This window comes from Pterocles gutturalis, unplaced genomic scaffold (assembly GCF_000699245.1).
Source record: "Pterocles gutturalis isolate BGI_N339 unplaced genomic scaffold, ASM69924v1 scaffold47872, whole genome shotgun sequence".
Classification (NCBI taxonomy): Eukaryota; Metazoa; Chordata; class Aves; order Pterocliformes; family Pteroclidae; genus Pterocles; species Pterocles gutturalis.
Window position 1 is genome coordinate 1518 of NW_010109482.1, and position 12637 is coordinate 14154.

Consider the following 12637-nt stretch of genomic DNA (forward strand, 5'->3'; position numbering starts at 1 on the left):
AGAACATTTCCTTCAAAAGAAAAAATTTACTTCTGGTTGAAATTACAATTTACAATATACAACACTATATGCTACGACCATAAAAGGTGTGAATATACACTGAAATGCACAGGTTTTGCTAATTCTTTTTTTTCTTACCAAAAAACGGGTTTTATGTCGATTCAAACTTCTCCACATTTACATTACAGAGGTTTACAAATGTACAATTGTACAGTCAGAAGTATGTTCCACTACTAGGGTACATTATAGATACAGATCAGACATCAAAACAAGAAAATACTACAAATTTTTATATATGTAAAGTCTACACCAAGTATACACTATATATTTATAGAAGCAAGACCAAAGCCGAGTTGGATTTTTTTTGTTTTTGTTTTTCCCTCATGCTAAATAATCAAATTTCTGTGTCTCCATGTTAACAGAACAAACCGAGTAGGCAGTAACCAAGTACACCCACCCCCCTGCTTTAAAAACTTTCTGGGTGTGTACGTTTTCTTCCCAAAAACAACAGCTAAGCTACCTCTCCTTTAGCATGTTATACTCAAAAAAAAAAAAAACCCAGCAATTAAAAAGTTTTTAAAACTTAATTCTTTTTTTTTTTTTTTTTAAACTGAAGCTTTAGCAAGTTGATTTTTCTTTTATTTATAAACAGTGCTAAATACGTCATTTTTGTGCCATTTAACTAAAATTCAAACTTCTTCCTGACCTTTGAGTAAAAGGAGAAAAAACAGGTATTTGCAAAAAAAGTTGCCTGCAAGGCAAGATGAATTAAAAACGGTTTTTTTGTTTGTTTTCTTCAAACCAACCACCCTGAAAGTTTCCACATTTGGAATATAGATACAACAGTGAACAAAAATGTGGCCTTCCATGTACATTTGATACCTATGTACAAGTATTCTATACACCAGTAAAACAGCAGGGCAATTAGTTAATTAAAAAAAATAATTAGTACATGTTATGCATAATAAAATTAAAGAAATTTACAAAGGCTTTTCTTTTGTCTTTTTGTTTTCTAGCAACCACAAAACCTTTTCTAACTGTATATTGGAATATCGTCGGTTGCTGGTTGTAGGTGCCGGGTGGCCAGTGAGCTCCTCCCCGCTCCGTGGCTTCAGATGATTCCGTTTGGTGGTCCGCAAATGGGCCCCAGGTCCACCCCGTTCTTCATGTAGTATTTCTCCAGCTTGGCCAAAATGTGTTTGCCGTAGGTGTATTTACGCAGGGTAGCGATGTGAGGCCGGATCTAGGAGAGAAAAAGAAGAGCAAGTGACGGTTAGTGTCCTGGTTTGGGCTGGGACAGAGTTCCCTCTTTTCCCAGCAGCTGGTGTGGGGCTGGTTGGGTTTGTGCTGAGGAGAAGCTGATCACACACTGATGGGCAGAGCTGCTGCCAGGACAGTCAAGGACTTTCCAGCTTCTCTGCTGTGCCCGTGTCTGCAGGGGCAGGAGGAGCTGGGAGGGAGCACAGCCCCAGTGACCAGCCCAGGATTCGACCTCAGGTTCAGGACTGAGACCAAACTGGCCAATGGTCTGTTCCACCCCATGGTCAGGAGAGAGGGGAGGGGCTGTCTGGAAGGGCTCTCTCTTGCTCCGGGTTGTCTCCCTCTGGGTCACCCCTCTTTTGGGGTCATCTTGGTCTCTCAGACACTCGGGCTCTTATCTCTTTTATGGGATTCCTGTTTTGGGACTCTCCCTGCTCCGGGATCATTGGCTGGGAACGGGCTGAGCCTCAGTCACTGGGTTGGGAGCAGTGTCCCTGTGTGTCACTCATTTGTATATTTGTATATATTACTGTTATTATCATTATGATTTCCAATAATATTCTAGTTTAGTTATTAAATTGTTCTTATCTCACCCCATGAGTCTCTTTTCTCTTCACCCCTTTAATTCTCTCCCCATCCTGGGGAGGGTGAGCGAGTGGCTGTTGTATGAAACTCCAACATTTAGGAGCCCAGAGAAGCTGTGGATGCCCCATCCCTGGAGGGGTTCAAGGCCAGGTTGGATGAGGCTTTGGGCAACCTGGGCTAGTGGGAGGTGTCCCTGCCCATGGCAGGGGGTGGCATTGGATGGGCTTTAAGGACCCTTCTCACCCAAACCATTCTGGGATTCTGTGAATCACGTCAGTCCTGAGTGAGCTGCGGGTTCCCATACGGTCAGAGCACCAGCCACCAGCCCGAGACCAGAAGACCACAAAAATGCCCCAGATATTAAAGTGCCATTTGCTGTAATCACATCAATTACTGCGAATGAAGTTAATGGTCCATAGCTCACTGATGTTATTTTTAGGAGGAACTTCTGGTCAAGCAGGTGCCCCTCTCCTGAGCCGTTTACCAGAATCCAGTTGGATCCCAGCATGTGGATGGACATGAGGCTCTGTCCCAGGAGAGGAGGCTGGAAAGACATGACCCCTGGGTGCTCAAGCTTCCCAAGGGTGCCCTGACACTCTGCCCCCAGCCTGGGGGTGAACACACTACGACAGAAAAGGGTCTAGTGCAGCCGAGCAGCTTTTGCTGAACCTGAGCAGGGGCTTCTGCCTCCTCCCAGGCGACAACACTTCAAAAAACCCGCTAAAACCCTGACCGAGCTGCGGGTACGAACCCAGAGAGGCCTGCAGCGTTCCTGGGCTGAGCAGCAGTTTAATTTCTGGACCTGACAATTCAAATATTTATTTTAAGTGGAGAAGAGCTCTGTGGCAGCCAGCTCCACCCGCTCTCACTACGTCAGAGTAGAAGTCACTTTGGAGGCCACTGTAGCGCCTGTGGCTGGGGGGAAACCCCTGCCAGAGCGGCCGAACAGGAGAGCTGCTCCCGCTGGAGTAACATCACCACGCTGCGGCAGTTCTCCTGGACAGTTTCAGAGGCAGGAGACGTAAGAGCAATTCATTTTCATTACTAGATGAGAAATATCCCACACCACCAGCGCGTTCCCTCAGTAACACAATTACAACGGAGGACTCACTCCACGGCGGGAGGAGACGACGGCCAGCACACCATGTCCAGCCCCCCGGCGCCTCGGGCAGACACACTGCCAGGACCGACTGTAATCCCATGGGAAATCCATCCCCAAACCCATCCTGTTTCAGAAATTCCTACGTCAGTTCCTGTACCAACCGTAAAGGGATGCCCTGACATCCCATTTCCAAGGAGGTCCAACTGCTGCTCTGAGGTTAAGGAGAAGAAAAGCTCCCCAGGTCCAACAGTTCCTTCTTTGTCTTCATTTCTAAGACATTTTTTTACTTTTAACTGACAGAACTGACTGTTAAATTCATTTTTCAACGTTTTACTCTTTTTTAAATAAAAGTGCTGTCTTCAACAAGAACACAAACTGCTTGTTTGTACTAACCGCAGTTTTTCCAGTCCCAAAGCAACAGTCCATACACCCGATTTTCCCAGGCTTTCACTCAGCCTGATACCATCGCTGAGATCTCCATATCCAGCCAGGCTTATTTAGCTGTCAGCCCAGTTCTATTTTTGACAACCACACTGATAGCCTAATTAGCATCTTATTCAAAAGACTTGCTTGACAGGCGAAAGAACATGTCAGTAAAGATAATTCCTTTTTTTTTTTTTTTTTTAAATATGTATCTCTATATATAGATGAGCAAAGCTACAGGTCATTCTGCTACAGTTAAACTGCATCTATCCCTTGCCACAATTTCCATTTAATTATCTTTCTAATTTCTTTTGGACTAACACAGATTTTAAAAGAACTATTCTGAATGATTCCTAAACCTAAGAAGTAACTTACCTCAAGATTTTTTCAGCTGCATGTAGTTCATATACTGAGCAACTGCCTGGTGACAGTGAAAATCAGTGCCTTGGCACAGATAATACCCACTTCTTTTTACAAGGAAAATAACTCACTCCATTTTACCCAAAGATTCTTAAATACACTTGATTTCATTGGGATTTCAACACTTGACACTTGTCACAGTTCCTCTTAAAAAAATAAATATGGGGTTTCCCAAGCTAGCGTTAGTCAGTATTTTATTTCTAACAAGAGATCTGGCTCGAGCTGGTATTTTTCACTGAGTAACAGACTCTAAAACCATGTGATTGAAGAAAATAATCTCAGTTCCACTACGCATTTGAAAGCCTATTTTTTCCATTCATCACAGTTGTAAAAACGCACAAAAGTGACCTTTAAAAGCAAGAAAATGAAGACATCACCTGATTTTTAGAGCCTCCTGCCCTCGGGGCAGCAGGCATCTAGCCCTGGGAGGCAGGACTGGCAGCAACGCATATTTCATTCCACAGTGTCTTCATTTTTGACAAATATTAAGTCCTGAAATGGTTATGTATTCAAACACTGCAGCGTAATGCTAAACCATGGAAGTTTCTCATCAAAACCACATTCAAAACTGAGAAATAGAGAATTTGATGAATGGCTCCAGGCTCAGATGCTACAGCAACAGGCTCCGTCAGCGCGGTGTCACCAGCCAGCCTGGCTGTCCCGATCCGGGCTGGAAAGCGGGGACACGAAGTGACAAGGCAGCGCTGGCAGCCCTCAGCAGCACAACCAGCAGGCTGCAGGCGTGTCGAGGTCTGGCTCGGCTCCACTGAGCGCAGAAAACTGCTCTCATCAGCGAACGCTGTTCTCAGTGAGGGCAAGAGTGTCGTCATCGCCAGACCCTCAGAGCCCCCTCACAAGGCACCAACTGGGTGGCACTGTTGCTGTGAAAGTCTCGGCGTTTTTAAGGAACGTTTGCTACGCCGCACATGCAGAACTAGGTTACTAGGTCAGCAGAGTCTGCTAGAAGCAACCAGCTAGTTTTAACTCCAAATAGCGTCTCATTATTTCACATTTTCCTGTTTCAGCTACTACTGAAATAAACAACTTTGAAATCCCTCCATCATTAGAAAATCCTAATGGCAAAAGCAATTTCCCTTCCACAAGCAGCGTGGCAGCGACAAGCCTTACATCCTTATCAATCGCCGGCAGCTGCTTACCTTGTGCATGACAATCTTCCGCTGAGCTGGTTCTGCCACATCGATCATCTTCTGTACCACGTAGTTGGCGTACTGATCTTTCATCATGGTGTATAAGGCACTGTGCGGGCCGTCGTTCATAGTGCACACCTCATCGATCAACATGGCACGCTCCGTACGGGAGGCGTGAGTCACGCATTTCTCCACCACGTTGCTGGAACAATAAAAGAAGGACAATCTGTGAGCATGCAACATCGCTGCTGGGCTTTTCATCCAACCCCAAGGAGATCTCTCATGCTTCAGCACAGGCAGACTGCTCGGGTACAGAAATTCAGCAATGTGAAACAGAGGAGCAGTCCAAGGAACTCGGGATCTGAGTGGGAATTTGGGTAAAGGACCAGTTCCGGTTTTATTTCACCCAAATTTGTGCATCTCTACAGTGACACTCTATTTGAGATGGGTGTCTGTTCTCACAGCGTGCCCATTAGAGAAGCAGATGAGTTGTTCTTTGTTTGGTTTTCTCAATGGGAAGGGAGGTCCAAGGTTAGAACAACAGGGAAATGCTTATTCAGGAATGAAAGATCTTAGCAAAGGCAGAGAACTTCCAAAATTCCTGACTATATTAGATGACTAACCTCTGCTCTCCAGAGAGCCAAGTTAAATAGGAAATATGAAAGGGGAGGGAGAGTTCTGCTAGTCTTATCTTCTGCATCCCTGACTCAATCATAAAATCACCAAGTGGTTTGCCACAACTGTGCTCAGCTCAGGGGACAAGCTACACTAATTAACACTCCACTAACACTGTTAGGAGAGAGAAAAAAAAAAAAGAAGAGCAAGTCAGGGAGGAAGAATCTGAAATAAGACCGTTAAGACCACACTCTTCTAACTCTTGTTAATGTTACACTTCCCTTGTGTTCATACGTATTAAAGCACTATTTTACTATTTTACTAATAAAAAGGGGGAATATTGAGCTTTTGAAGAGCTCAGCCTTCATGTTCAAATGGCTGGGAACACACAGAGAAGGAATTTACAAATGTGGGAAGAATTACTTCATTTTGACACCCATTAAGGTACTTGGACTTTGGTCCTACCCATGGGTAGCTCTGTAGCATCTGGACTAACCTCAGACTGCTGCAGCTTCCCTAAGAGCATATCATTACGCATGTGTCTCAAAAAGGACTGCAAGACTGAGCATAGAAAAAACCCAGATTCTTCTGTGAAAGGGGGAATAAAAAAGAATTGTTACTACACTGATTTCCCAAATTCCCTTGTGGCTTGACACAGCATCCCAGAGGAGCAGAATGCTCTTCCGGCATGTTATTATCCAAGGGATAGCAACCACTTAAAAACCAGCAAAACAAAACCAAAAAAAAACCTCAACACACACAAAAACCCTTGGTCAAGTTCAGGAACTCGGATTAGTGCTACTCTTCCACATCTTAATAGTTCTTCATTCCACGTAAAACTTACCTTGCCAGTCACTCCTCCCAGTTTACAAGCAGTTATAAATAGCATTCTGTTACTAAGAAAAAGTTCTTTTCACCTCCTTTCACCTCCCTACACCCCACCCCGAACTCTTCTGCAACTCAAGCATGTGTCCATGCTCCCACGGGGCGTGGAGACTTCAAGGAACAAGTTCATACCTAGCAAATTTATGTTGACTCAACACGAGCACGTTGCCTCGAATTTCTGCTACAATCTTGCTCTTATCCTCAGGCCGACCATGTTCTAGTACGTGCTGGATAACATAGTTCCCATACTGATCCTGTTTGAGAGACAGCAGAAATGTGTGACAAAACAAGGACAGGAACCATCAGTATCAAACTAGTTCCCAACGTGCATTAAGACTTACCAACTCGGACTAAACATTAATTAAAATAGCTACTGTACAAATCATGTCAATACTTTGTACTTCTACAAAAACGTGCATTCTAGAGTTTTACCAGGAGGTTAAATACTGCATCTTTGCACCAATTATAAAACACAAAACAATATCCTTGAACAACAGGAGGCTGTGCTGATGCACGGTCATATTCTGAACGTGTGTATATTCAGACCACAAGACATATATTTTTCAACTTCACAATACCAGAGGCATGCCTGGATGCCTCGCCTCCCCACTTTCCATGGGCTAAATACATGAGTGCCCAGTACAGGGTTCATTTGCTGCTATATCCATCATGCCCCAGTACCAGAATCCCAGTAAAACAAGTTCTCAGAAGGGCTGCAAGGAAGAGGAAAGGCAGCCAGGAATGGGGTGTGCATAAAACCATACATTTTTAAGAACCTCAATCACTTGGCACTTTATTTTCCTAGTAGTAATCAGTTCCTCGCATCAACTCCCTTAAGATTTACTTGCATTGTAACTTCTGCAGTGAAGCCTTAGGACACAAACTTAAGATCCTTCTCAAAAAGGAAAGTAACTAGAACTTTGATACCTGCTGGATATTTGCACATAGCCAAACCAGTTAGTGATGATGCATTTCTTGTCTGCCCCAGTCCTTCCCATTGCTCCCCAGGAAGAGAGTCCCTGTGTCCACAGGACCCCAGCAGCACTAGAGCTGGAGCCCCAGACAGGCTGCGAGGGGCTTCCTAACACAAACCAGAAATCTAGAAACATCTCCCAGCACCCATGTTCCCCCTCCCCACACTGACCTGCACGAGCTGCTCAGTGTGTTGGTGAAGTTCCTCCAGGATGGGAAGGGTCTGCTCAGGAAGACAGTGCTCGAGGATCCTCTGGATCACACGACAGCCGTAGGGATGCGTAGACAACGCAAAAACCTGCGTTCGGCAGAGACAAGCAAGCACAGGCAGCAACACGTCTGTTAGTCTTTGTGAATTCTAGAAACCTTTTGGAATTAAATGAACACATGGTGGTTTTTTCCAGGCATGGTAGGTGACGGCAGCTTGCAGCACGGCAGCTCCAGAGAGCAGAAACTGGAAACATCTGTTCCCCACTGCCACAGGACTAACTGGGTGATCGCAGGCACATCACATCCCTACCTGTGCTTCAGCTTTCCCATTATGAAACAGGAAAACAAATGGTAAAGCCTCTTGATTAATAAAAAGAGCAGCTGGACAGCCAAGCATTATTAGAAGCTGTGTTAAAACACCGTTTCAGAAGAATAAATCCAGCACTCTGTTTGGCCGCTATGTATTTTAAGCTGTGTAAGAAACAGTATGTACCAGAAAGGTTAAAAATGCTCAGCAAGGGATTTTCCTCAACTACTTGGATTTGTTTAAAAGCCTTAACTGTGCTTAGGAGAAGTGACAACAAAGAGCTTTCTTTCTTTCTCATTTCGAAAGGATTACCAAATCTGTTGGTAGGAACATGACACCTTGTTCAATTTATTCTTTCTGCTCAGTTTTCTGTCTAAAGCACAAAGTCCTATTTGGTTGCTTAAAATTAACAAAAGCAGCAAATCCAAGCACTGAAGTTCAATTGACACCTACACATTTTTAATAACTATTGAGTAAACTGTGCAGGAAAAAAGGACTTGAAGTGGAACTAACTGCAGAAAAATAGTTTGGAGGTGAGAAGTTTAATCTTTTATATGAAAGTTCAGATGAAACTGGGAGGGCTGGTCAAAGAAACATCAGTGCCACCAGCCAGGCTCCCAGGGGTATTTCTGCCTTACCAGACTCTGTAGTGGAAGGTCCAAAGCTCAACTCCAGCCAGCAAATCTGCTGAGTAAGTTTCCAGCTAGAATCCTGCTTGTTTTGACACAGCCAAGCAAGTCCAGCTGTGCCAGGAGCGGCCAAGCTCACAAAGCCTGGTTCCTGCTACAATAACCCCGGGCTATCCTCACAGCCCTGTAGCAAAACCCTCTAAACTTCAAAGTCCCCCTCCAAAGGCAATTAAGTTGAAGTTGGAAACGCCCAAACCAGGGCTTTTGTAATGGGAGACAAGCTGAGTACAGGCAGAATAAAGCCGGCTACACAAGTCATATCCAGGAGAGCAACTCAGGAGAGGAGACCAAGGCAAAACTGGGAGAATGAAGCACAAGTAACTGCTTTTTCTAGATGAAACTCATGCTTTTCCCCCGGTCTGAGCCCCTTGGGGAACAGCGGCTCTCTCTAAGCCATCCTCAGAGCAAGGATCCTAATGAAAATTTACTATACTCATCACAAACTCTGCTCAGCACCTTTACAATGAAGATGGATTAATGAGAGACTCATTTTCCCCTCCATCAGTCAAAAAATACTTGATGTTCCAGGAAAAAAGATTTTTGCAAGGATGCTTTACTGTGATACACCTGCATAAAAACAATAACACAGACATGGATGAAAGAGTTTCTGGGCTCCCTAACACTGCTGCAGAAACCTGCCAACTGATGCTTGCTCCAATATAAAATATTTGCACAAATTATGGCATCTCTCATGCCATCCAAAGCAACAGATAAGAATGTAAAAAATAAGAGTCAGTATCTTGGTTAAGGACTTACCTGTCCCTTAAATGCATCAATGATGAACTGCAGGGACTGAGGCTGCACGCACTCGATACACTTCTGCACCACATGATTACCGTTCTGGTCTTTCACGCACTTCAGGACGTGGCCATCCAGCTCCCGTACCATCTCATTCTATTAGGAGGAGAGAAAGACAAACAGAAAGCACCACCAGGATTCACGGCTGACAACTACAAAAGTTTTCATTGCCAAATGTGGCCAAGAACATGAAAGGTATGAAGGATGCACCAATGAATTTCAAACTGGAAGTTTTCCGGTGGCTAAGAGCTGAGATGAAGCTTGCTGTGCTACAGAAAGCACCAAGAAAAATACTATCATGAAATGAAGATGAAGCACTCCTTTCATTAAGCATCCTCTTACAAGGTACGTATCCAAATTTAAGAAATTTTACTGCTACACAACTTTACTGTGCATCCCCCATTCCATCCTCTGCTCCCTTAAAAGAAAAAGAAATTAAAAATGCCCAAACTTCACACACCTATGTCACTCAAACGGGGTCAGCACTGGGATAAGAACTTGCTAGTCTTTTACACAGGCAAGGTAATGCTGCATGATAACGAAGAAATCCGAGCAGATAAAGTTTAGATATGACTAATGTACCACATGTGCAGCCTAAAAGCTTCCCAAGCAGAAAACAGAGAATGACAGTTTGGGGGAATTTAAGCAGACTACAAAAGTGGATGAGTTCAGTTTTGCAGCTGATCCAAAAGCAGGCATTTCAGCAGCAGAGGGGACTCATCAGAAGTACCGTTCTGAAGAAAGATGATTAGTAAATCCTGGGACCAGCAGTGCCGGAGTTTGGGCCACCACCCAGTACCCTGCTGACACACTAAGGCAAGAGCTTAGCCCAGGCCTGACCGAAAGGGAAAGCGCACTCCTAAAGCCTCTTTCGGTTTTTTAATTTAATAACCTACATTGAGATTCTTATACTACAGTTCCTAACACCTTTATTAGCTAGCTTGCCTAGTGTATTTTTGATCCTAATTCATTGTTCATAAAACCCTAGAGGAACTGCTCTATTAATGAGCTTTGAGCGGGACTCTGGCTACCATCTCTCCAAGGCAAGGTCTGGCTCGACAAGAACTCGGAACTCCTCATACATCTCACTCTGCAGGAAAGCAGAATATTGACCCACATATCAAAGCAGCGATATCTCAGCGAATATTAAAGCCAAAACTCCGGCACCGCTTTCTTCAAGGGATTTAAAAATCTCTCTTCCAATTCACTACCACTCTCAGTTTCCCCTACATCCACAATCTGATTTCAGGGAATTAACAGAGAACCAACACCATTACCAGTTACGTGGAACAAGGAGATGACGACAAGACCCAAGAACAGCTTCACGTACTTATCATGCACATGAAACGTAACAAACATGCCGTAAACCAAACCAAAAGGACACCAGCCACAAGAGGAACAGAAGGTCGCAGTTCAGGTCACCAAAACGGCAAGGAACGTTAAACATCAAGAAGAAAGTTAAAATTGAAACTTACAATTACCTGCTGGTCTGGGGGAATAAACTCGAGGGCCTTCTGGATCACCCTGCAGCCGTACATCTGCAGAGCCAGGGAGAGAACATGCCCACGGATCCGTTCTGCCAAGGCTAACTTCTGTTCCAGGCTGCCAAACTGGGAAAATGAAAACCAATCAGTACAAGCACAAAACCCTCCCGTGGCCAAGCGGCACAGCAGCCCTCCCACGCTGTCACGCTGAAGCGTTGAACAAGGAACGCTGTGCCTACTGAAAAGAAAGAAAATACCAACCACACCTCCGTGGATGTGAACAGGCACAAACCAGAGTCTGTTCTGTGTCTCTCAGACTGCCTGACACCTGAAACAAACTCCAGAGTCAAAGGTGCTGGAGCCATGAGGGTGACATGTGCCAGCTCATTAACCCTCGAAAGACTTCCTAGAAAATTACTGTATTTCTTTTATCCAACCATCAAGGACCACCAAGGCTCAGTGGAGAAGGAACAGAGCAGTCTCAAGAAGGAGAGATGGGCGTCTGCGCAACCTCCTGGTTTGAAAACACAACACTTTCTTCCAGTGGATGCTGTTCACGGAAGAATTTTCTTTTTTTCATAAAAATGTGAGTACTGACAGCTCAGCACAGCATCCTTGAAAAGTCTTGTTGGACCTACATCTCCTGGATATGTTGCTATTTATTCCTACACCTTTCGCATCTCAAAGCAAAGTGTTACTTTTCAGATGAATTTTTACGAGTCCCACACCTCAGTCACCCCAACAGGAATGACGCAGCAGCCTGTGGGGAGGAGATGACACCAGTGCGGACAGCTATCCATGGTTTTAGCCAACTACAGGGTTCCTACGAGCTCATCCCATCCCTCAGGACAGCAGGCATTTGAGTAAGACTTGCAGGGGAACGCAGACTTACTTCAAAGAACTTCTGGATGACGTAATTTCCAAATACATCGACCATCAACTGATAAGCTGCCTGGAGGATCTCGTTGAACACAAGCTGACGTTCTGCTGGGGTAGCACGCTCCAGTTTCAGCTGAATAAACCTGAGAAATAAGACTGGTGTGATGCCACTGGCACATACGCCCGCAATGCATTTGTTAATACAAATCCATTCAAAAGCTTCGTACACTGAGATCTTACACAACACAAATCTTTAACCACGGTTGCCCTATCCAGTTATCTGAAACCTCGGCATGGTCACAGCCATAAGGTCCACGGCTACACGTCATTGTCAGTATCCCAAAATCTCCTCATTCGAAGAAAAGCAGATCTCAATAGAATAATACAGCAAGGTCTCATGTCCAGACAGCTCTTTAAAACCGAGTTCAGCTATGCCAGCGGGACTAGCAAGCAAATTACGAAGCAAGCAAGCTCTTCTTTAGAGGAGGAACTCCTGCTATCAGCATTTGTACCCAATCGATCTTTAAAAAGAACAACCAGAATGTTACGCTACTTGGCTTAAAATCTTTCACATCTCCTTTTCCCTGTTCTGCCTCTTTGCTTCAGGATGCAATGCAAGTTGCAAACAAACTCAAAATTACGAAAAAATAACTCAAAGAGCAGCTGGCCCAAAAGCTTGCCATAGCATGAGGTTTTGAATCCCACCTGGATCCATGCTGATCTTGGGAGAACTCCATGATGTGCCCAGCGATCTCCCGCAGCTGTAAATTCGGGTACCGGTTATTGCGGAAGTCTTCAAGCAGCCTGCTTCGGCCAGAGGGCATCACATCCGACATCCCATAGCGTAAGCGAGACGAAGG

General features: G+C 44.6%; 1 protein-coding gene across 1 annotated transcript; it reads right to left on the reverse strand.

The window, feature by feature from the left end:
* Window positions 1–633: 633 nt before the first annotated feature.
* On the reverse strand, window positions 634–12631 carry LOC104461402 (pumilio homolog 1-like; the record flags this gene model as incomplete). Its single annotated transcript, XM_010072989.1, has 8 exons — window positions 634–1243; window positions 4948–5140; window positions 6571–6692; window positions 7583–7708; window positions 9373–9510; window positions 10896–11024; window positions 11791–11920; window positions 12483–12631. Coding segments are annotated over 8 exons (1119 nt in total), but the record flags the coding sequence as incomplete, so codon positions are not given.
* Between the last annotated feature and the right edge of the window lie 6 nt (window positions 12632–12637).